The sequence below is a fragment of the Marmota monax genome, unplaced genomic scaffold (genome assembly GCF_021218885.2).
Source record: "Marmota monax isolate L192 unplaced genomic scaffold, Marmota_monax_Labrador192_F-V1.1 WCK01_AAM20220418_F8-fsc00171, whole genome shotgun sequence".
NCBI lineage: Eukaryota > Metazoa > Chordata > Mammalia > Rodentia > Sciuridae > Marmota > Marmota monax.
This window is the reverse complement of record NW_026694658.1, coordinates 3,036,462-3,062,725: the sequence shown is the minus strand read 5'-3', so window position 1 is coordinate 3,062,725 and position 26,264 is coordinate 3,036,462. Positions and strand designations below refer to the sequence as shown.

Sequence of the window (26,264 nt, the reverse complement as noted above, 5' to 3'; positions counted from 1 at the left end):
AATGGACATTTGCAGGGCTGGGTTTATAGCTCGATAGTAGAGCGCTCACCTAGCATCTGTGAGGCACTGGGTTCAATCCTCAGCACCATATAAAAATAAATAAATAAATGTCCTGTGTCTGCCTGTAACTAAAAAGATATTTTAAAAAAATGGACATTTGGGAGGGCTGAGAATGTAGCTCACTGGTAAAGCGCTTGCCTCGCATGCATGAGGCACTAAGTTTAATTCCTCAACACCATGTAAAAATAAATAATGATACTGTGTGTTCATCTACAATTAAAAAATATATATTAAAAAATTTAAATGGACATTTGGGGCTGGGGTTGTAGCTCAGTAGAGCACTTGCTTAGCATGTATGAGGCAGTGAGTTCAATCCTTGGAATCACGTAAAACTCAATAAAAAAAACAAAAATATTGTGTCCATTGTCTACAAAAAACATTTTAAACAGACATTTATGTATTAGCTAATTTTTTCAATCATATAAACTTGTTGGAATTTGCATTAGAGTATATGCTATTTTAAAACAAAAAAAAGATTAGAATCCAATTTAAGACTGAGATTTCTATGAAGAAAAAACATGATAGAAATAGATATAAATAAGTGTGCCATCAATATATTGAAAGAAGAAAATCATGGAAATAAATTAGCCAGTTCAATACAGGTTTCAGCTTAGAAAAGCATAATAAAATAAAAAGCACAGAGCTGGGGATATAGCTCAGTTGGCAGAGTGCTTGCCTCACATGCACAAGGCCCTGGGTTCAGTCCCCAGCATCACTCACACACACACACACACACACACACACACACACACACCACACCACACCACACCACAAAAAAACCCCACAGATTTCAGAGTCTAAAGATTGAATCAGTTCTCATCTTTTTCCCTTACTAATTTTACATCTTGAGCCTCAAACTTTTATGGGCTGTATAAAGGTTATGGGTTTTGTGATTTATAAGTTGGCTATAATTCTGTCTCCTCTACTAAACACCCAAGATTGTTGAAAGGCTCAAGTGAAATGTTTGTGAAAACAGTTTATAAAACAATGAAAGCTGTGCAAATGTAAGGCATTATCTTGCTTTTCAAATAATGAGTGCTTAGTTATTGCCACATAACCATTATTTCCCTCTTCTGATTAATGATTAGCTTAGATGTTTTCATTGATTGTCTTGAAAAATCCTGATTTTCTACCCTAACATCAATTGAGTATTACATCTGGCAAATTGTAGAAGGAAAAATAAAAAGATATGTCAGCCATTATTTGCAACAGAACAAGTTGATATGTGGTTCGTTTGCGATATTTTGTTCATCCCTAGAAAATTCAGAGAGAATCCTAAACTAGAGTGATGGTGTTTGGATTTAATCTTGAATATGCTGAGTTGAAGGATGTAATATTTTGTCAAGATTTTATTTGCATATTTTCCAGCGAACAGCCTGCTGTGATGCTATTAATTATTTATCTTACCCATTAAATGAATCAATTATTATTAAATTGTGAAATACTCAATACAATAAATTTCATAAAGAGCTCTCTTTCCTTTCTTTTTGTAGTTTACATTAATATTTTAAAATCCTTCTTTTTATAGGACTTTGCCTCGCGGGCTAAACTGGCAGTTCAAAATCTAGTACAGAAGGTTGGATTTTTTGGAATTTTGGCCTGTGCTTCAGTAAGTGAACTGTATTAAAAGTGAGAAATTTTACTAAATGCTGTCATTTTATTGCATATGAATTTTGTGAATCATTGAACGAATGTGTACCTATATGTTGGATAAATTCACAACCTTGTTTATTGGCTTTTAAGTATATTATAGCACAGTGATGGCTTCAGACATAAAAGACTTTGTTCAGTAAGAACAAATGAGACAATATTTGGGGGCTGGGGTTGTGACTCAGTGGTAGAGCGCTTGCCTAGCTCGCGTGAGGCACTGGATTCGATCCTCAGCATATATATATAAAAGAGAGAGACAATATTGGGCTGAGGATGTAGCTCAGTGGTAGAATAAAGTTCCAAGTGTTAATTTCAAGGAAGAATTCATATAAAATCTGTTTTAAGTAATCTTAACACCTAGCTAGGAAAAAAACTGTGGCAGGTTAAGGAACTCTTCAGCTATAGTGTACTAAGAAGCCATTTTTGTTTAAAAATTAATTTTTCCTTCCTCCCTCCTTCCCTTCCTTCCTTCTCTCTATCCCTTGCTACTGGGGATTAAACCCAGGGCCTTCTGTATACTTGGCAAGCTATCTTCCACAGACTATATCATCATCCCTTTTTCTTTTTTTCCTTCCTAATTTTACTTTGGACGTGGTCTAGTAAAAAGTTGCCCAAGTTCAGCCAGACACAGGCCTCTAATCCCAGGTACTTGGGAGGCAGAGACAAGAGGATTGCAAGTTCAAGGCCAGCCTCAGCAACATAATGAAATCCTCAGCAACTTGGCTAGACCCTGTCTCAAATTATTTCAGAAGTGAAAAGAACAGGGAATGTAGCTCAGTGGTAAATACCCTGGGTTCAATTTTCAGTACCCGCTTTCCAAAAGCGGTTGCTCATACCTGGCCGCATACCTGGCAATTAATGTTGTAAATGTCTTAAATTTGTGAAATTGACATTCCTTGATGAGTTAGTATTTATCCTGGTCCTTTTCTAACATAATAGAAACAGTTGTTTTTGAAATGAAGCTCTGAGCTTGTATATAATTGTTGGTAGTTCATTGGTGGATTTGGCCAGAATAACTAGACATCTGGTTGGTATGATATAAATAAAATTAAAAACCATTATTGTCTGCTGATATAGAGCTACTTTATCCATTATGTACTAGAACATGAAAACTGCATGATATGTTATCATCATAGAGATATTTTAAGATATATATATATGCCTAAATTACTATCTTTTTATCTGGGCAATACTAGAAATATTGAGGATTTAAGATACCATATATAGGTTGGGCATGGTAGCTTACACAAATAATCCCATAGATCAGGAGGCTGAGGCAGGAGGATCATAGTTTCAGAGCCAGCTTTAGTAATTTAGGGAGGCTGTAAGCAACTTAGCAAGACCCTGTCTCAAAATTTAAAATAAAGGTGGGGGCGGGATGGCTGGGAATGTGGCTCGGTGATTAAGAACCCTTGCATTCAATCCCTAGCAAAAAAAATCGATGATAATAATATAACAAATTCAGTGCCAAGCACATAATGTTCACCCATTTTTTGTTGTGATTTATAAGCTTTTTATCAACCCCTGAATTCTGGGAGTAAGAAATAAAACATGGACTAGGGACTTAGTTCGGTGGTAGAATGCTCACCTTGCATCTACAAGGCCCTGCATTTGATCCCTTGCACTGTATTAAGAAAAAGAGAAGGTGGGAGGAAGGGAAAAAAAAAAAGTAAAAATTACATTCCCTCTCCTGAAGGAGGATCCTTAATCTAGTGAGAAAGACCATTGAACTACATGGAAAGATACTATGGAAACCAGAAGAATGAGATTAAGTCAAGATCCCTATTATAATGTTTTTAATTTTAAGGGCCATTTGCCTGAGACATTGCTTAGTATTTAAATTGTCTCAGTATTTAAATATGTAAAATGGGTATGATGATATCACATACTATTGTGGCGGGTTAATGTGTTAAGGATGTAAACCCTTTAGAATAGTACTTAACAAATCAGTATACATAGTCGATGTAGAGAGTTAACTTTCATTATTCTTAGGGAAAATGCAAGTCCCTTTGATTTATTAAAGCAGAAGATACTTATTCTTTGTCACTCATCAATACCTGTTCTTACTGCTGAACATCCACTTCTTAGCCACTCTTATTTTTTGGGAGGGTACTGGGGATTGAACTCAGGGGCAGTCAACCACTGAGCCACATTCCTGTCCTATTTTGTGTTTTATTTAGAGACAGGGTCTCACTGAGTTGCTTAGCATGTCACTTTTGCTGAGGCTGGCTTTGAACTCACTATCCTCCTGCTTTAGCCTCCCTAGCCTCTGGCCTAGCCACTCTTCTTTATATTTAATTACATGTAGACAAACTTTAACATAAATTTAAAAGATCAATATGGTTCTTCAAGAATTTTTTCTAGTTTGTTTTTGTTTTGTTTTGAGACAGGGTCTCACTAAGTTGCTTAGTGCCTCACTAAGTTGCTAAGGCTGGCCTTGAACTTGCAATCCTCCTTCCTCAACCTCCTGAGCTGCTGGGATTACAGGTGTGCACCACTATGCCTGGCTCTAGGATATTTTTAATACTTACATTTCTACAAGTAAAAAAGAGTTAGTAATTATTTTGTTGACAACATTTAAGCTAAAATAAAACTTCTAGTTGAGGGAAAATTTCAAAGCAACTCCATGGTTCTTTTAATTCTAATTTTCCTTTCAGTTTATTTACCTAACACTTGAATAAAGTTAATTGGCTTATAAATGGTTTAGCCAATAGCCACAAGGACTGTGGGAGAAAACAGCTGGTGGTTTCTCTGAATTTTTACATAAAATTGTCTTTTATCATTCTTAAAATGTGGGAATGTTTGGAAAGGTATTTATTGTGAATCACTTTTTTCTCTGGGAATGAATATTCAAATCATCTGAATCTGTGTGCTCTGATATTTCCATACATGATTTTTTTTTTCTAAAATATACCTGGGTGCGTGGCATTGTGGAGCACACCCGTAATCCCAGGGGCTCGGGAGCCTGAGGCAGGAAGATCACAAGTTCAAAACCAGCCTCAACAAAAGTAAGGTGCTAAGCAACTCAGTGAGACCCTGCCTCTAAATAAAATACAAAATAGGACTGGGGATGTGGCTCAGTGGTTGAGTGCCCCTGAGTTCAATCTCTGGTAACAACCGCCCCCCCCCCCCAAAAAAAAAGTCACCTGGCTCCACAGCCTTGAGCTCTCTTAAAATAAAATATAAATAATAAATTTTTAAATGTTGAGAATATAAGCACATCTACCTATAAATATATTTGTGAATTTACTAGAATGTTTGCGAATGTTGTAAGTACTTCTAGATAATATTTGTAGTTCAGGCTAAAGCTTTTTTGTTTTTTTATTTTTTTATTTTTGGGTACCAGGGATTAAACCTAGGGGTGCTTAACCACTGAGTCACATCCCCAGCCCATTTTTTAATTTTTTATTTTGAGACAGAGTTTCACTAAGTTGCTTAGGGTTTCACTGAGTTGCTGAGGCCAGTTTTGAACTTGTAATCCTCCTGCCTGAACCTCCTGAGCTACTGGGATTCAAATCTACACTACCATTCCTGGTTCAGACTAAAGATTTTTAGAACCCTAGTCACTACTGAAATAATCTTAAGGCTTCACTCATACCTTATCACAGAAAACATCCAGCAGACCACCAAGAGTCTACTGAATGAGATTGAATTCCCATACATCATGGGCTTCATCTACTCCTCAGGTGATGAAGGAATAGAGTATGGGGCATTTACCATAAGTAATAGAAACAAAAGGACAGCTTAGTTTGCTGTAAGCATACTAAACAACAAAACAGCCCTGGGGTGAATAAGTGACCCAGGTTAGAGACACATTAGAATACTTGCCTAACCTTCTGAACAATGTGGTATTCTGACCAGGGAACCTGGGAACCCATACCTGTTTTGTATATAAGCAAGATTTACAGCAACAACCACAAAAATGGGAAGTTACACTCCATGTATGTATGGTATGTCAAAATACATTCTACAGTCTACTAAAAAGAACTAATTTTTTTAAAGTGAAAAAAAAAAAAAGACAGCAAAATATCACATACCAGTGGGTGATAAAATTAAATTGTTCTTTCTCTCTCTCTCTCTGTTGATAGATCCCAAATCCTCTGTTTGATCTGGCTGGAATAACATGTGGACATTTTCTTGTACCTTTTTGGACCTTCTTTGGTGCAACTCTGATTGGAAAAGCAATAATTAAAATGCATATCCAGGTAATTATACTTGAGATTCACTATCTATTGATGATAACCACATTAGAGGGTACTGAAACAGACTCCTAAGTAAATTAAGTTGCTAATTCTTCTTTTGTTTGGTAGCTTATTTAAATAATAAAGCATGTAAATATCATTTGGAGGTTAGTGAATCCCCTTGTCTTCTTTCTTCCTCCTCTTCCTTCTTTCTTTCTATCCTTCTGTTATTTTTGCTCCTTGAAACTATTTTAAGAATTTTGGGCTGGGGATGTGCCTCAAGCGGTAATGCGCTCACCTGGCATGCGCAGGGCACTGGGTTCGATCCTCAGCACCACATAAAATAAAATAAAGATGTTGTGTCCACCGAAAACGAAAAATACATATTTTTTTTAAAAATACTCTCTCTCTCTCTCTCTCTCTCTTAAAAAAAAAAAAAGACTTTTTATCAAATAAAAGTAGTGTTCCTATGTAAGAGACTGTACATCATATTCATATGCATGGTCCAAAGATTATGGTTTCTTTAGTAACCACAACCTGAGAGAATATTGCCTTTCACTAATTCTTATTTTCTTTCACTAATTCTTATTTTCTTTCACATACTTATATAGCACTTCCTCTCTTTTTTTTTCTTTAATTTAATTTTATTTATTTATTTTTATGTGGTGCTGAGATTCGAACCCAGGGCCTTGCATGTGCGAGGCGAGCGCTCTACTGCTGAGCCATAACCCCAGTCCCATGCACTTCCTCTCTTAGCACTAATATCCTTTACTAAAAACCAGCCAGATGTTAGTATGGAAGAGAATGGGGAAGAAAGGGTTGCTGAAAAGGCAAGGCAATGTGGGTTGTGGTTAGAGAAGTGAGATCTGCTAGTCCTCAAAGCCAATCTTAGCAAAATCTTTAGATTGTGCGCGCGCACACACACGCCAAGAACCTAAATAAGGGAGAAATGGATATGTGTTTCTAGACCTATGACATGAATTGTTTCTTTTTTTTAATCATTTCCTTCTAAAAACAAGGAAAGAATTTGTTTTTAATCAATATGATTTGTAACAAAGAGAAGTATTTACCAAAATAAAAGCAAAAATAGTGAAGTAATAATGCCTCTGTCTGCAAATTATTTCATAATAGTTAAAAATATATCTATCTGGGCTGGTGTTGTAGCTCAGTGGTAGCATGCTCGCCTAGCAAGAACGAGGCCCTGGGTTCAATCCTTAGCACCACATACAAACAAATAAAGGTATTGTGTTCAACTACAACTGAATATATATATATATATCTCCATCCATTTGGCGGTATAGCTTAGTGGTAGAGAGCGTGTTTATCATGTGTTAGGACCTGTGTTCAGCCCCCAACAATAAAAATTTATATATACATACATATATATATACATACATATATATATATATATATATATGTCTCCCCAGTGATTTTTCCTGATACCTCTCTGCCTCTCATTCTTAGAAGAGAAGAATAGAACAGGAAAATTTCAGCAGCTTCTATCTGCCTAGAATCTAATCTTAGGTTTTAACATTGGGAAGAGTTTTTTGAATCTGTCTTCTAGTCTTGCCATAATAACCACGCAAAATCTCAAAGACTTTTAGGGATCATTTCTATAGTTTGTGACTCAAAAAGTTGTTTAGTGGACCAACCTTTTTATGATAGAGGCAGGTATTAGGGATTGAACCCTGAATCACTTTATTACTGAACTACATTTCCCCCCTTTCTTTTTTCTTTTCCTTTTTTTCTTTTCTTTTTTTAGACAGGGTCTCCCTACATGGCTGATTGTCTAAGTTGCTGAGGAGGCTGTTCTTGAACTGGTAATCTTGCTGCCTGAGCCTGCCAAGTCGCTGGTATTACCAGTGTACACCACCACATAAGATTTTTAACATCATAGGGCTACTCACTTAAAATTTAAAATAAGCTGGGTGTACATGCCTGTAATCCCAGTGACTCTGGGGGCTAAAGCAGGAGGATCACAAATGCAAGCCAGTCTCAGCAATTTAGCAACACCCCAAGCAATTCAAAATAAAAAATAAAAATGGCTCGAGATGTGGCTCAGATGTAGTTCAGTGTCCCAGGTTCAATCCCTGGCACCCCAAAATATGTATATTTAAATACCATAGTAGAATTTTTTAACTAATAAAATATTATGTTAAATAATAAATTATTTTGATTAATTTGCAATGTATCTGCAATTACCTTTTGGAATCTTTAATACTAATTAACATTGGATTGTAACAGTTTATCTAGTAATCCATAAAATTTTATGTATTCTCTTTTACTCCTCTTGAATATAATAATTTTCTGTGAATTTTTGCAAAATTTATCATACAATAAGTACCCTATCTGTAGTGATTGATATACAACTTATCAGACCTTTCATTTCATAAAGATTCAAATCTAGCATGTTTTTAAACATTGTAAGTAGATTTTTCAAGTTATAGTAATTCATATTTTTTATGAAGTACTTCACACTTTAAGTGTTTAATGTAGTCCTAGAATAGAGGGATCACTGCGCCCATTTTGTAATTGTCACAGATACAATCGTAATTAAATATTAGTTGCAGGGACTAGGGTTGTGGCTCACCTTACACATGTGGGACCCCGGGTTGGATCCTCAGCACCACATAAAAATAAATAAGTGAAATAAAGGTACTGTGTCCAATTGCAACTAAGAAATAAATATTTTTTAAAAATTAGTTGCTTAAAAATAAATAACAGCTAGAATTTGAACTGAAGTCTTTTGGCTTTAAGTTCAGTATTCTTCCCAGTGTTCTTTTTTTTTGCATTGCCTTCTTAACTATAAAATATTTATGTAACTAAAGAAACTAAATCATTTAATGCCTGCTATTATCAGGACCTGTGTGGAGTAATTTGCATTGGTTATCTCGCTGTCAAGACAATCCTAAGAGGTAGTTATTAGGTACATTGCACAAAGAAGGAAAGCATATTAGAGAAGGTAAAATACTTGTTTAAGGCCCTGCAATTCAGCCAAAGCTCTGTAAAGTCAAAGCTATTTCCCTGTGCCTGATATGTTTCTGAAAGGAAACAATCTGAGTTCCTTCACTAAACCAAGATGTGGGATATGTTTGCTATGTTCCATTGTATCATAGTGACATACTTTATAAAGGCATGTTACTTGATGTACATCCAGATGTAGCTTAAACAAGCATTTTTCATTCCTTGGGTAAACAATATTAGTGAGTAATAATATAAATATTTTAGCTGTTTCTGAAATAGGGGAAACATCCCCACACAAATTTTTCTGTACTCTAATAGAAATTCTATCTCCTCATGGTTTTCTTTCAGATTATCCTTCTTGATAAATGTTGTTTTTATTAATGTCTTACTATCTGCTAATCTTCCCTGAAATTTTTCAAATCAGTCCACCTGTAATGTTAGGTCAGGATTTTCCCTTCCACCAGACAGGTTCAACTCTTCTGCCTATAGAAGGATCCTTAGATATGTTGACTTTCTCCTAACATTAACATACTTTATCTATATTACTTTGTGTACCACGTAATTTACTTAACATGAGTGTTGCCTATTGTCTCTTTACCATCCCACCCACCAGCACACAAATGTATGTGGAATTATAAGCTTCAGGTCAGAAATTTTTGTCTTTTGGTTCACTGAGTTATTTTAATGCCTTAAAATAGTATCTGGCATATAGTAGGCAGTTGTTAATTTTTGCTAACTGAATCTAAGATACTTCTTTCTATTTATCTTTCTGAAAGGAAAAAATCCTTAAAGAATCCTTCTTTAACAGACAATTTCTTCTTTGTTCATTTTGGAACCATTAGTTCCTTCTACTCTTTCGTCTTCCTGCTGTGCCCTTTCCCTTGTTTCCTCTGTGTACATGGTTGATAGGGCTGTTTGGTGATCTGCGCCTTTTGCTTATTTGGTAGAACTCCACTCAGACCTCCAGTCTGGAAGACTCTAAGACATGTTCTTAAATGTCTGACACATTTTATGTCTTATCCAGCAGAGTGAATTTTAAAGCTGTTACGTATAAAAAGAAAATCTTGTTTTGTTTTTCAAGCAATGAAATTGTGCAATTATCTGGGTTGGCTTATTTTGCCTGTTAGGAAATGATGGTAGGGAAAGCTGATGGTGGTGAAATCACTAAAAGTCAAAACCATTAGTTCTATTAATTAGTAAAATATTTATAGTGCCAAATAACTGGATTTTTATATGAACCTCCATTTTTAATGCTTTTCTTGTTAAGCTATCTATCTATAATAATTGTCCTGTTAGCTTCATAATAATCATACACCATTTGTATAACATTGCCTTATTCTACCTGAATATGCTTTAGTCTAAACCTACCTACTTCCTCAGATTTATAATGGGTGGATATAAGGACTGTTGTTATTCTTATTTGATCCCTAGTAAGTATTTCACATTAACATTTGTTCAATTGAGCTGAGAATATCTTAAATATCTAACACATTTTATGTGTCAGTGTAACCCCTTGGTTAAATTGGCTAAAGTAATTTTTTATACACAGTAACAGAACACTAAAGAGTTTGTTATCAGGAATTTGGAGAGAATCCAGAATTATGCATATTTAGTTGAAGAAATATTATCCATCCCTGAAAGCCAAAGTTAAATCTAACACCTTCCTGAATCCCTAATTAATCACACCACTATGACCTTTCCTTTCTTTGAGCTATAATATATTGTTGTTCTTTTACCACTGCCTGCATTTATAGCTGTATGTTTGTTGTGTGTATATGTGTGTGTATTATTTTTTGTTTGTGTGTTTTGTTACTGAGGATTGAAATTGAACCCAGGGGGTAGCTCAACCACTAAGCCACATCCCCAGTCCCCTCCCCTTTTTTTTTTTTTTTTTTTGGTACCAGCGATTGAACTCAGGGACACTCAACCACTGAGCCACATCCCCAGCCCTATTTTGTATTTTATTTAGAGACAGGGTCTCACTGAGTTGCTTAGTGCCTCACTTTTGTTGAGGCTGCCTTTGAACTCATGATCCTCCTGCCTTAGCCCTCCAAACTGCTGGGATTACAGGTGTGCACCACCATGCCCAGCTCCCAAGCCACTCCCCCCCCCTTTTTTGTGTGTGATGCTAGGGATTGAACCCAGAGCCTTATTCGAGCAAGGCAAACACTCTACCCTCTGCCCTTTATATATATATTTTTTGTTTGTTTGTTTGTTTGTTTGTTTTTATTTATACGTGGTGCTGAGACATGTTCTTAAATGTCTTACACATTTTATGTGGGTCTCACACATGCCAGGTGAGCACTCCACTGCTGAGCCACGACCCCAGCACCCCTGCAAACCCTTTTTTTATATTTTATTTAGAGACAGGGTCTCACTAGATCGTTTAGGGCCTTACTAAATTGCTGAGGCTGGCCTTGAACTTGCGATCTTGCTGCCTCAGCCTCCTCAGCTGCTGGGATTACAGGCATGCACCACCATACCGGGCAATGTGTATTGTATTTCTGTACTTACCATCTTTCTACTGTTTGTAGAAAGATTAGGAAACTTTAGGGTTTTGAAAAAGTCTCCTTCTAAACTTTGTGTTCCCTGGAAACCCTTAACAGTGCCTTATTTTATCCCTAGTAAGTATTTCATATTAACATTTGTTCAATTGAGCTGAGAATATCTGTTAGTTGTTACCCTGAAGGCATCTTTTCTTGTATTAGTATCAGTGTCTTTAATTTATCATTTTTAAAAAAAATTTTTTAGTTGTAGATGCACACGATATCTTATTTATTTTCATGTGGTGCTGAGAATCAAACCCAGTGCCTCACTCTTAGGAGACAAGCGCTCTACCACTGAACCACAGCCGCAGATTCCAGTGTCTTTAATTTGATGGAAAGAAAGTACTTCATCAACACCAAACTGAAAATGTCCTAGATCCTTTAACCCTAAACCTGAAAGGCCATGGCTAATTCAGGATCTAGAAATGGAATGTTCACAGTGCTTATACAAAAACCATCTATGAAAGGTGGATAGATAATCTTTTCAAGATCCTCTGGATCAGTTTTAGTTCAGACCCCTGTTGGAGTAATCAGTTTTGATTTCAGTGGTAGGGCTACATGAGAACCTGTGACTTCTGTTGTATACAGGGTTCTGAGATACATAAAACAAGCAAATGCCCAGTATTCCCTCCCAGTCTTGGGTTTCATGACTCATATTTTCCCTTAAACAGTCATGTATCCTAGTAAGACTAAAGCCGTGCTTAAGGAAAAGCATCTTTAAAATACAAAGTGGGTAGCATTTGAATTAAATGGTGTCTTTTCTTTTGTTTCTAAAGAAATTTTTAAATTGCATTTAGGTGCAGGTCCTCACCTTTTTAACACTGTTATCAGAATTGTGAATTTATATTGGTTATCTTAATGACTAAGTATTTATTTAAACTGCTGTTTTCTTTACAGAAAATCTTCGTTATAATAACATTCAGCAAGCACATAGTGGAGCAGATGGTGGCTTTCATTGGGTGAGTAATTCTTCTAAGGACTAATATTAATTTCAGTTTTTGAAGTAAATGAATTGGAATAGAATTTTTGAGATAGCTCTTTATTTTGAAGCTTTTGCATTTGAATGTGCAATCCCTCCAAGTAAATAAATTCTCTTTACGTAAGACATGTGTATCATTACAGTTTAATAGTGCTTTTGAACACACTATGACTTTAAGCCAAAATTAAATGCCAGATACACAGCTGCATTTAATTTAAATATAAATCTTACATAAAATTTTAATATTTCATTAAATAAGGCACAGTAGGATGATATATTACTGAAATATATCAGGTTATGAGTATATTGTTTATCTCAAAAAATTGGGCTATAAATCAAATGCTGTTATTTTTTGTTTAGTTTTAAGAAGTGAATAAGACCACTTTTAACATGTCACAAAACTATAGCGTTCTCTCTGATAAAACAGTAAAGAAATAACCTGTTTTGTTTGGTTAATCAAATTAACCTTTGTCTGGAGTATGAATGCTACAGGTATTAAATTGAGATACAGCCAAAATTTGTTGGGTTTTTGGTTGTATCTTTCATATAATTTCTTTTTTTTAATTCACTGCTTACAGGGTAGATGTTCTTTTCATTTAAAAATACAGTTGCCCCACGGCAGAAGAGTGTCCTGTTGAAGTACAGTTTGATGAGTTTTAATATAAATCTTCATCTTTTAAAAGCTACTTATATAACAAAACATTATGGAAATTTTAGTTATTTAAATTTATATTGGATTTTGTTTTATTTTACATTACTGGGAATTGAACCCAAGAGCATACAACCACTGAGCTATATCCCTAGCCTCCCCTTTTTTTTGAGACACGGTCTTGCTAAGTTGTTGAGTCTGGACTTCAATTTGCAGTCCTCCTGCCTCAGCCTCCTGAGTAAGTGGAATCACATGCTTGTGTTACTATACCCAGCTGGTTTTAGTATATTCACTCTTATATATGATGTTATTTTTTATTTTTATGACATATTTTATATATAAGATATATTTAACAATATTTTATAGCTCATCTTTAGTAATTAAGGAAAAATATGTTCTTGTAAATATACTCAATTGAGCCAGACACTGATTCTGAATTTCTAATTATATGTGGATTATAACTTACACATTAAAATTTAATTACTCCAATTTTTTTGCTGCCCGAATCCTTACAGATAAAATGTTTTATATGTCATCATACATCACATTCGAGGAAAAAGAAGGAATATTATTGCCCCTTATTTTTTAAATACATCCACTCTTAGAGATTACTGCTCCACTTTGGAGAATTCTAAAAGAACACTACCACACTACCCACACATTGTAGAGTGACCATGCACAAGGCACCCACTTTCTTTGATTCTCCTTTTTCCAGACTGAACATTTATAGAAGGAAGTTTTTTAGCTACTTCTGTATCCTCAGCACTATCACCTTCTGTTTCTCCAGGCTTTAGGGTTTTTAAGAAGTTATGTTACTGAACTTCCTATCTGATTTACACATCCAGTTTTACTCCTTTCCAATCTGTTCACTGTACTATAATCACTAACTTTAAAATTTTAATTTAAAAGCTGCTGCTACCACTGTCTTCATCCCTCAGCTCTGCTTCTTGATACCCTTCACTTGTTTTCCCTTAATTCTTAAGATGGTGCTAAAACTCCTTGACAAGATTTATAAACCCTATTATCATCTGTCTCCTCTGCTGAAACCATTTTGGCAATACTTGAGTCTCCATCACTGATCATTCTTTGCCCCTTGCTTTTTTATTTGTCTAGTTCAAGATTTCACAGCTTTGGCACTGTTTACATTTTAGACCAGATATTTAGTAGCGTCTTTGTCCTAGATGTCCACAGTATATCTAGTATATCTACTGGTACCGTCCAATCCTAACAATCAGAAATGATTCAGCCAGGCACAGTGACACACCACTTATAATCCCCAAAATTTAGGAGGTTGAAGCAGGATGACCACAAGTTCAAGGCCAGCCTCAGCAATTTAGACTGAGGTCTCAAAATAAAAAAATAGAAAGGACTGGGGACATAGCTCAGTAGTAAAGCACACCTAAGTATACTCCCTGTGTGTGTGTGTGTGTGTGTGTGTGTGTGTGTATATATTTTTTTTTTTTAAAGATGATTCTGGGAGTTAAGTGGTAGATTAGTAGTACATCACATCCTAGCATGAGGCCTTGAGTTCAATGTCCAGCACCTAAAATTTAAAAAGAAAAAACAACAACAAAACAATTCCAGACATTACCAAGTGTTATGTGGCCACTAAACCTGTCTACCCTCATTGAAAATTACTGACCTAGATATTGTCCTTTAGATTCAACTATTGCCTTATCAGAAAACCTTCCCTGACTTGATCAAATACTCCTTTACCAGGAATCTCTCTGTACCACAGCATGTACTATTAGCTACAATTTTACATTTATGTTTGTGGGTGTATTAACACTGTCTTTACTCCTAACTTATAATAGTTTCTTAATGCCAGAGACCTTGTCTATTTTTGTTCTCTATTATGTTCATGGCACCTGTTATCTTGATTTACACATAGCAGGTGCTCAGAAATTATCTGCTGAATAAATGAACACATGCTGTCCAAATAAAGATCTAGCCAATAAAAATTAATAAGTCCTTTGTATAATCTGGATTCCTTTGTTTGTTTACCCAGCTTTGGGAATTTCTAAGAAATTATATTATTAATCCACAGTAAATAGAAATTAAAGTGCCTTTAATTTTAGGGCAATAGTTAAGTTAGAACATATTATATTTTTTGAAACACAAGTTCCTTTTTAAAAATTTTTCCTAATATTGTCCCTCAAAAAATTCCAGTGATTGTTTTCTCTGAAAGATGATTTTCCATAAAGTTGTTCTAATATATTCTAGACCTACTGGATTTAAATTTTTACTGAATTAGAGGATTGGTGTCATGTTGTTGGGTTTTTTTTTTTTTTTTTTTTTTGGACTAGGGATTGAACCCAGAGCTACTTTACCTCTAAGCTACATCCCTAGCCCTTTTTGATTTTTTCTTAAAAGAGGATCTTGCTAAGTTGCTTAGGTTCTCATCGAACTGCTGAGGCTGGGCTCGTACTGGCTCAGCCTCCCGAGTTGCTGGGATTGCAGGGGTGCACCCATTTTGATGTCTAGTCTTTAATCATTTTCAGAAGACGTGTTATAATGTCCTAATAGCCTCATCTTTGTCCTAGTATTGTCTGCTGGGTTTATCTCAGCTTTTTTTCTAGATAATATATTAAACAGTATAAATAATCAAAAATGGCCAGGCATGTGGTAATCCCAGCAACTTGGGAAGCTGAGCCAGGAGGATTGCAAATTTGAGGCCATACTCAGCAATTTAGTGAGACCCTTGGAATTTAGCAAGACTCTGTCTCAAAATTTTTAAAATGATGGGAGTGTATCTTACCAGTAATACAGCCCTGGGTTCAATCTCCAGTACCATAAAAAAATTAATTAATTAACAGGGCTGGGGTTGTAGCTCAGTGACAAAACACCCTGGGTTCAATCCCTGGTACTACAAAATAATAATAATCAGACTTGGCAAGTGATAGTAATACTTTATGATCAAATGCCAAAAGGTATTTTTTATATTGTAATAATATTATCTGTTAATCATATTCTGCAATTGAACATGACATGATTTGTTTTCCTACATTTAGAAATAGGAAATGCTTTTAAATACAAGGATTTAAATGAATATCAAAAATTAAGGCTATGGGGCTGGGGTTGTGGCTCAGTAGTAGAATGCTTGTCTAGCATGTGCAAGGCCCTGGGTTCAATCTTCAGCACCGCATATAAATTAAGGTATTATGTGCAACTACAACTAAAAAATAAATAAATATTTTAAAAGAAATAAGGCTATGGGTGTAGCTCTGTGGTAGTATTTGCCTATCATGTGTGAGTTTCTGGGCCAGATCCCTATTACCACTAAATCAATTAATCAATCATTTAATTCAGCTGTCTCTCCCTCTGGAGATGGCCCATATTCTTCCTCAAGTGTGTCTCTGCTTTCCTAAATAAACCTTTGTCTGTTTATCTAAGTGGCAAATAATAAGTAAAATAATAAATACATAAGTATAGACATAAATAAATGTACTCATCAAACCTAAAATGAATGTTAACTTTTAAAGAGAATTCTTTTCTCTCTCTCTCTCTCTTGTTTTTTTTGAGACATTGTTGTCAGTGTGATGCTTAGACTGGTAAGACTGGCCCTGAAATCCTGGTCCTCCTACCTCAATCTCCTAAGTACCTCATACCCAGGCATGGACAACCATGCCCAGCACCAAGAATGATTTTTTAATAGACCTAAATCTGTTATTTTATATCACAATAAATATATCAGCAACTCATTTCAGAAAAGAGAATATTTGGATTGAATCAATGGACCCATTGTTGGGCTAGGGACGTAACTCAGTGGTAGAATACTTGCCTCACATGTGTGAAGCCCTGGGTTCTATGCCCAGCACCACAGGAGAAAAAAAAACAGAGAGAGAGAGTGAAAAGATCCATTGTTGACCTGAGCTGAAAGTATTGCCTCTAACTTACTGTAGAAACTTCTTTGTTTGTTCTCCCCTTTACATTGTTAAAACTCCAAGTAGCATAGCATAATCATCAAACTAAATTAGTAAAATTTGGAATGTGGTCTGTTGAAGAATATTTAAAAATATGTGACCACAATTAAGGGAATGATAAATGGTGGAGAAAAAAAATCAAAAGATAAGAAAGAAAAAGGTTAGTATCAGTTCAAATTTAAAATAAAAGTAAGATATTAAGGCAAGGAAGAATAAAAAATGAGTCCCAAGAGTAAGGACAGCTAGAGAGTAGTATAATGAAAAGAGCATAGACTTTGGACAAAAAAAAAAAAAAAAAAGAATCTAGATTTGAATTTGAACTCTGCCACAGGCCAGTTATTTAACTTCTTTCTGTATATGCTTCTAGTTGCTGTTCTTTCAAGCATGTTTCTTTGAGTACCATTTCTTCTCCAGTTCCGAAGGCCACTGACAACATTTCCAGCTCCAGTCACAATTTTAAATGTCTGGAACCAAATATTTTACAGTTTAGTTGAAACACACTCATATCAAGTGAGTTAACTTCCACAGCATGATTTTAAAAATGCCTTTTGTCTCAAATTTGATATTGCCTATGTTCACAAATCTCATTTTCCAAAGTTTCTATTTATTGTCACCTAGAAGATTGAGGGAAAGCCTATCTCTCCTTGTTAGTTTACTTTTTAATCACTAAAATGTCCTTAATCTGGACAGTCTTTCAGCAGAGATTATGTAAATAATTCTTGAGGAAACTATTTTTTGAACATAATGGGCCCTTTGTAATTATTATCTTATTTGTTTACTTCTAATTAAAGATTGGCTCAGAGAGGTTTGTTTTGTTTTGTTGTTGTTGTTACTAGGGCTTGAACTCTGGGTTTCTTTGCCACTTTATCTCCAGTCCTTATTATTTTTCATTTTGAGACAGGATCTTGCCAAGTTGCTGAGGCTGGCCTCAAACTTGCAATCCTCCTGCCTTAGCCTCCCAACTTGTGCACCATCACACCCAAGATCCTATGAGCATTACTTACTGCAGTATGAATGAGGGCATAGGAAAGAACCTAGGAGAATGATGAAAGCAACAACTCAGAAGAGGAAAAGATGAATAAAATGAGACATTGAAGGCTGGGGTTGTGGCTCAGCGGTAGAGTGCTTGTCTGGCATGTGCAAGGCCCTGGGTTCAATTCTCAGCACCACATAAAAATAAATAAATAAAATAAATAAAGTTCTTGTGTTCAACTACAACTAAAAAATAAATATTTGTTAAAAAAAAAAAGAGAGAGAGAGAGCAAGAGAGAGATTGAAATAAGACATAGGATATACTCTATTTCTTACTTTTGTCTAGGGCCAAATTTGGGCAGACTAATCCCTCAGGTGTGCCTGCAGCCTGCTAGGCCAGCCTGTTCTCCTCCACCCCATTCCACCCCTGACCCCAAGTAACATGGAAGGGTACTGTTGATAGTTATATCTCTGGTAATTAGGTATAGATTGAAGAGCTATGTTGACAAAGGGCTTCTATTCTCAACGTGTGTATGGAGTGGCCTACCTAAATATGATACCCTAAGCATGCCTTTAGTTTATGGTATTTTTAGCATAATATATCATTCATTGTTTGACAATCCTAATATTCCAGAGTTTGAATATAGGCCTTCTCCCAATTAGAAATAATTAATAGATATATTTTTTTTGGATAGTTCTAAAAAGTAGTTGCTAGTATCTTTAGATTTAAGGGAAGGTGTCCTTATTATTTTTATATATCAAAGGATTGATCTAATTATACATGTAAATCTGAAGAATGTAATAAATCAGTAGGTTTTAGATATTAGCCTTCTGGTTTATGATATGTTTAGAAGGTAGATAGAGAAAATGCTCTATAAAATCTAATTTTTAATCTAACTTAAATCTAATTTTTAATTTTAGACTTCCTCCATTGAGAGAGACGTGCAGATAGTTCTTAAAGAATATAACCAAATCTAACTTTAAAAATTATAATTAAAATGACATGTTCCAGTTTTCTCACCAAATACAGGATGAGAATTCCCAGAAAATAACATTAAGCATGTGACTCGCAACAAACCATATGCAGAACATTGGCTCATTGTCAGGTTGCCAGGATCTTATTGGAAGACAAAGTCCCCAGTTTTACCACACAAGAAAAGTTTCCATAACTCAATCATTGAACTGGAGGGATGGGGGATGGGGTTGGCTGGAACAGGAACTTTTACCAGATACAAAATGTTCCATGCTCTTCTTTGCTGTCTCCTATTTCTGAGTTAACTTGATGTTTGACCTCAGAGTAGTGCTTGCCCGTGGTAAGAGAGATCATTTCAACCAGTGAGTAATTAAGTGCTTGAATCTGAATGTTGTTTCATTTTCCTTACTACAATGAAGAGCAGTCAGAATGAGCTTTGGGAGCCTGGACTTTTTCTCCTACAAAAAGAAAATATATCCTTTCATTTTAAAATATAAAATGCTTCATGTACCTGATTCTCTGACATGGATCATTATGAAATAATCAGAAAAGTTATGGAAGTGTGGAACCCAAACGTTTGTATTGTCTAATAAAAGGATACTAAGGGCTTTAAAATCCCAACTGCTGGGACTTAGTTATGTACTCTAATTTTAACATAACCTTCTTCTGCAGTTTAGGAAAATTTCTTGCCTTTCTCATCCATAATAGTTTATGTGTCCTTCTCCTTTGATACTTTGTCCTTCTATGTTTTTGTCATAGATATTTAAAGTTAGCATAATTTGACAGTTAGATGAGAGAGAAGTAGACATTGAATTAAGAAGTTACTGTTGACCATAATTAGAGCATTTCAGAATGATCAAAACTGAAACACATTTATATTGGATTACATGAAACTGTGGAGTAAAGGAAAAGGAAGGCCAAGGTTATTCCTGTCACATTTTAATTGTTCTATAAATATTTGTTGACTAAATGCATTTATTCATTTGTTAACAGGGGAGAAACCACTGTGTGTTTTAGGCCGAGGGAAAGACTAGCAAAAAGCTAGAGATAGAAAATACAAATGGGAAAAAGAAAAAAGTAAGGAAAGAAGGCTATGGAAAGCAAATTAATGTTTAGTAAGCACCCCTGTACCGGATGCCTTATTAATTTTTTTAATTTAATATGCATAACAAAACCTCTGAGGTACTACTACTGGGTAGTAGAGGGAACCAAGGCACAGAGAAGTTAATTTTATATAAATGGTAAGAGGTGAATGAAGAGAGAGTGAAAAACTATGTGGGTTGATTATCCTCTTTAATCAGTTCATCCTTGAAAACTGAAAGTGAAAATTCTACGATGTAGAATGGAGAAGGAAGACATGGAGGCAGTGCTACAGAAGGCAGTGGGCTATCTGTCCCCGTTGGAGGTTGGAGTTTGAGCTAAAGTTCCAGTCTCAGACAGCAGCTATTTGAATTTGATAACATAAATTCTTTCCACACCCTTGTTCACGTTTATCAGCCTGGGCACTGCTGTGGCTGATCACTGCTGCTGTTACAGTTAGTGCTCTGGGTTTAAATGCATTTTCTTTCTTTCTCCTAGCACCTGCAAGATTGATGTTCCTTCAAAGCAAAGAACACAAACTTTTTCCCCCTAGTTTTCTACTTGCAGGTAGTGATTTTCTGCCTTTCCAATCTTTCCAATAATTAATCTTAGGTTGAATTCTAGACATTACTGTTACTTTTCAGGGTACACTTATCATCATCCCATTTTCAGTGATCTCAAGGCCAGTAAACACTCATTACTGTCTCATCTTAAAATTCTGAAAACTCTGATGTTTTGGTTATTGTTATTGTTTGGATGTTTTGTTTTGTTTGAGACAGGGCTTGCTAAATTGTGTAGGCTGGCCTCAAATGTGTGATCCTCCTGTCTCAGCTTCCTTAGTTGCTGGAAGTGAAATCAGTCGACTTTGAACAGGGTTTTGTTTTTGTCAGTCCATCAGTTTTACTTGGGTCTTACAGAATGCTCCTTTAGCTCTGGCCTCATTCATTAACACCAGTGCCTGCTTGGCTCCTGCTGCACAGGTCTGCATTCTAAAACAAGGTTCTGTTTTCTGGAGCTGCTATTTAATGATAGCTTATTTCAAAGAGTAGTTGCTAATTATAAAGAGGTCTTAAATTCATTCTGATTATAGAAAACAATTTGAAATGTTCAAAAGCAAGGAAGATTGCAGATACTTTTGTGATCAAAATTTGTTGTGAGGCAGTAATAATCATACACCTGATGTTTCTGGATAAAGCAGTGGTCTTCCTTCTACCTAGCCATGAGGAAACGGATGGTATCATGTTTATAATACCACTCTGCACACGATGGACTAAATTGAGTACAAAAGAGGTTTTAATCATTTAAAGGGGCACAGATGCAAATAAAATTCAAGATGTTTTAATCTCAAATCCTGAGGTTGAATCACAAAGAATTTTAGAAGGTGCCAGAGACTACCAACATATATAAGAAGCTCCTAGATTTTCCACTATAGTACATAATATAGTATATAATTTTGATCCTGAATATATTTTATGTTGGGGTGCTCTTCTAAGTTCCAAGGATATAAAGGAACTTGATTTGAATAGGCTACCAGCTTCAAAGTATCAGCTTCAAAGATTCATATTCTGTATTAAATTAAATGGTAATGACACTTTCATTTCAGTCTCACAGAATTATTAGATCTTATTTTTAATAGGTTAACGTATAGGTTGATTTTCAGTTAGCACCAGTTCATGTTCTTATTCCTGGATTGATTAGGTAACAGTTGTCTTCCCCCCGTCCCCGTTAAGTTCTAAGGGAAAGATGGGTAGTCTATAAATATTAATGAGAGTTGGTATGAGGTGACCTTTGGCTTTTTCAGAAAATTGCACCATAAACTACCCCCACCGTTCCTGAACTGTCCAATTTAGGAGGAAGACATTTTCGTGTAGAGGATAATCTATCATTGTTGAGTCAGGCCAGGAGTCTGAGGTCCATTCTGAGTCATTATGAGCAGAGCTCTAGGATTGGTTGGTCCCCAGAGAAACTGGTGGTTAAATACTGTGAGAATCTTTATCAGACAGGAAATGACAACTCATTAAAATACTAACCGTTAAGCCTGTTAGGATCACTGCCTGGAGTGTGGGGAGGAAAATTTAATTCTACAATGTTTGACTAAAATACACATTTCTAAAAAAAAAAAAAAGAGAGAGAGAGAGAGAGAATTATATACCAGACTGTTACCAACAAACAAAATTGCTACTTCATCTTGTTGCTGAACTTTTGCCACACTGTGATCACCTCTTTTGCACAGAAGGCATATCAGCATGTGATGAGAGTAGGATGGGGAAGGGCTTTTATTTCATCCCTGAAAATACATCCCACTATAACCTAAATGTAAAATTCTCTTCAGGACAATAGTCTTTTGGTTTCAGTTAGAAGAGAAACATTTTCTGTTTAGGGTTTTATTTCTGTGTTCCTCGGCCAGATCTCAAATGACAGAATTCACTGGAGCCAGAGGATAAATTTGATTTATTGATTTACATACAGGGGCCCTCATTCAATCGAGGAAATTCTTAAAGCCCTGATATTTATTCAGAACATAATTAAAAGTTTTAGCTGTGGACACAAAATTCTAGTCTCTTGAGGTTTGACTCTCCAGACTGTAAAGGCTCATTAGAAGAATGAGAAAAAAGTAGACCATTTTTGTAGAAATAGCTTTTTCCCCTCTGTTATATTACTTAATAGTCTGCTAACTAAGCCTCAAGATGATTTTTACCTTTTGGGAACAGGGTATAATGTTTACACCTTTTGTTGTAGTTTAGCTTCATGATCTAAACCAATGGTCACTACTGTCAGATGATAATAAAGTAATAGATGTTCTTTTTATTTTCATTTATGTTATTTTCTTTTTTGTATATTTTTGTAATGCATATAACTTTATTGTGGTAATAATACATTAAAATATTATATGACTATACGTACATTGAGGATGTCTTATGGGCACTCCCTCAGTCCACGTGTCGGAAGATCACATGTCATGGGGAGTACAAAGATACTTCAGGGCAAGAATTCTTTCCACACTACAAAAGGGGCTTACTGTGAGTCCTTCTCTTTCTTTGTTCACTTTTAGCATATTGCAGTTTATTGTGTTTTCTGTACTCTATCAATCAGATTTATAGGTTATCATTCCTAGTTTTAACTAACCTTCACAAAACAGACATAGGCTTGAAAATGTTCATATTAAGACATAATAGAAGGGGCTGGGGATGTGGCTCAAGCGGTAGGGCGCTCGCCTGTCATGCATGTGGCCCGGGTTCGATCCTCAGCACCACATACAAACAAAGATGTTGTGTCTGCCGAAAACTAAAAAATAAATATTAAAAAATTCTTTCTCTCTCTCTCTCTCTCTCTCCCCTCTCTCTCTCTCTCTCTCCCCTCTCTCTCTCTCTCTAAAAAAAAAAGACATAATAGAAGGGGCTGGGGATTTGGCTCAAGTGGTAGTGCAGGGCGCTGGGTTCAATCCTTAGCACCACGTAAAAATAAAGATGTTGTGTCTGCCGAGAACTAAAAAATATATATATATATATAGAAAAATTTTTTTAAAAAGACATAATAGAATGAAGATAATACTAATAATGCATTCACAAGAAACAGCAAAGAAGTTGAAACATTGACATTCATTCATTCCTCATATCAGCTCTTTAGTAGTCACATTCAAAAGATAAAAAAGAAAGGCCAGGCACAGTGACCCCTGTAATCCCAGAGGCTTGGGAGACTGAGGCAGGAGCATCACAAGTTCAAAGCTAGCCTCAGCAATTTATGGAAACCCTGTCTCTAAAAAAAAAAAAAAAAAAAGCTGGGGATTTAGCTCAGTGATTAAGCACCTATGGGTTTAATCCTCAGTACCAAAAAAATAAAATAAAATTAAGTACATCACCTAGTTTCATGAAGATAAATTAACACAGAACACATCTGACTAGAAAAATCCAAACAGAATCATGACCAGTTTAAGGAAAATTTCAGCTATTTTCTAATAACAAAACCTAGTTTGATGACACTCTCCTGATGGAAAAGAGATTAAAAGTAAATCAAATGTTGTTTTTTTATATGTGGTGAACTAACATGTTTAAGACACAATTTGAAAGAAGTCCCTTACAAAACAGGAATAATGATGACCAATAAACTCTATGCATGCTTAGAATGAGTGTGTGTTCCATATTAACCAATAAATAAAAATTGATAGATTATGAAAAACAGTCATCCCTCCACCCAGTGTCTGTACACCCTCTGCCAATTGTGTTACTTCCTTGAGAAGATGTTTTGGCATTTGTGAGTACAGAGAATAATGCAAACTTCCCTAAGGAAGAAATTATAGATTTCTTATAATTTATATCAGTGATTTCCAGAAGCAGAGTAATGTATATATTTAAAATTGTAGAAAAATAAGAGATTTTGTTTGCAAATTATTTAGTGCTGACAGAATTTTGCCCAAATGTTATTTAGAATGGATTTTTTTTAACAATAATTAAATTTGCAAAGTAGTTTGTCTTGAGTCTATTCTAACAGACACTTAAATATGTGAGCATGGTAAACAGTTGTGCCCATGAAACTGATTTTTGAACTCTAAATGGATTTGGAATTTTGTAATTTGTCTGCCTGTTTTTCCTCCCCCCCCACCACCACCTTTTTACCATTTCTAGGGTTTTTTTTTTCTTTTATTATTATTATTCTTTAATCAGTAACCAAATTGCAAGAACTGTCACTAGAATAATTTGTTGGAAATTTGGTTTTTGATATTATATTTGCTTTTGGTTTCTGCCAAGAATAAAAATACCAAGATGCTACCTGCTACCCACAAAGATTTTTTTACCCACCAAGTTGGAGATCTACAAGGAAAATCAGAGATCAATTTTTTTCCTTTATAACATTCTCACCTAGAGTAAGTAGCTATTTAAGAGGCTCTTTTATGTATGTTTTAGTTCAGTTGCTGACTGCAAAATAGCTCTTCCTGTGTTTGTTCTCCCAACTGCACGTTTCCTATATCACAAAGCCTCAATTCTTCGAACTTAATCAAAACCAAATGGCAATGGCAAATAGGACTTTACTCACTCACTGAGACATGAGAGTTCTTAGACAAATGCACAGAATTGCTATGAATTTAATGGCTTTTAGAGCATGACATTTAGGTTGTTTCCTAAACCAAATGTAAAAAGCCAGTGAACTATGATGTAGGTGTGTTCCTTCCCCACCCTGCCCCATATATGTACTTTTAAAGTTAATCTTCAGTGTCAGAATGGACTCTTATTTCTGGACTGCTGTTTGAAAACAACTTGAGGGACGAGGTTACAAACTGTTATTTTTCACATTATATGCATATTAAGATTGACAACTGTAATTCTAATTTTTGTCTGCTCCATTATTGAAATAGCTTTAATGATTATTAAGAAAATTTCAGTATAAAAATGTTTTGTGTAAACTGAGCCCTCAGTAACTTACACAGTTGTTTTTAGAGATGGAGAAATTAAATTAGAACTAAAGTTTTGATGAATACATAATAAAAGATTGAGAGATTGACAAATAATTGGATTTATAGCACTTAAGACCTAAATTCCAAATGTGTTAACTTTTAGATTAATTCAGATCATTTATTTGTTCATGATAGTTTTGATTTTAATATGTTGCTACTAAAACTGTGGGGTTTTGCAGGGGTAGCACATGCCTATAATTCCTATAATCCTCTGGAGGCTGAGGCAGGAGGAGTGTGAATTCAAAACCAGCCTTAGCAATTTAGCAAAGCCCTAAGCAACTCAGGAGACCCTGTCTCTAAATAAAATTTAAAAAGGGCTAGGGTGTGGCTCAATGCTTAAGCACTCCTGGGTTCAATACCCAGTACCACACAGAAACAGAAAAAACTGGGTTGTTTCTGTTTTTTGTTAAACCCAGAGGGAATTAACCACTGACCCCATATCCCCAGTCCTTTTCATTTTTTAATTTTGAGATGGGGCCTCACTCCTCCTGCCTTAGCTGTAATTACAGATATGCTCCACCACACCCAGCTGTTTTTTGTTTTTGAGATAGGGTCTCTCTATGTTGCCCAAGCTGGTCTCAAGCTTGTGATACTCCATCTCAGCTGGGATTACAGTTGTATGCCACCACTCTCAACTAAAACTTATTTATTTTCAGTTGTTTTCCTAGTCTCTTGTAGAAATCTGTGTATGTCCCCTACACTAACAAAACATCCCAAAGCATATAAAACATAGCATTTTGGTAAATGTATCTCAGCATTAGCCCCGGAATAATTATTTGAAACTTGCACATCATGTGATTGAACAGTGGCCTATAAAAGAACAGCTCAAGTGTATCTC

The 26,264-nt window shown here is 35.4% G+C and overlaps 1 protein-coding gene across 1 annotated transcript in view; it reads left to right on the top strand.

Annotated features, from left to right (window-relative positions):
- Vmp1 (vacuole membrane protein 1) overlaps positions 1-26,264 on the top strand; it is a 116,026-nt gene that overhangs the window by 84,461 nt on the left and 5,301 nt on the right. The window contains exons 8-10 of the mRNA XM_046423136.2: positions 1,589-1,669; positions 5,799-5,915; positions 12,299-12,360. Of these exons, the coding sequence (XP_046279092.1) occupies positions 1,589-1,669; positions 5,799-5,915; positions 12,299-12,360 (260 nt within the window). The remainder of the gene's footprint in view (positions 1-1,588; positions 1,670-5,798; positions 5,916-12,298; positions 12,361-26,264) is intronic.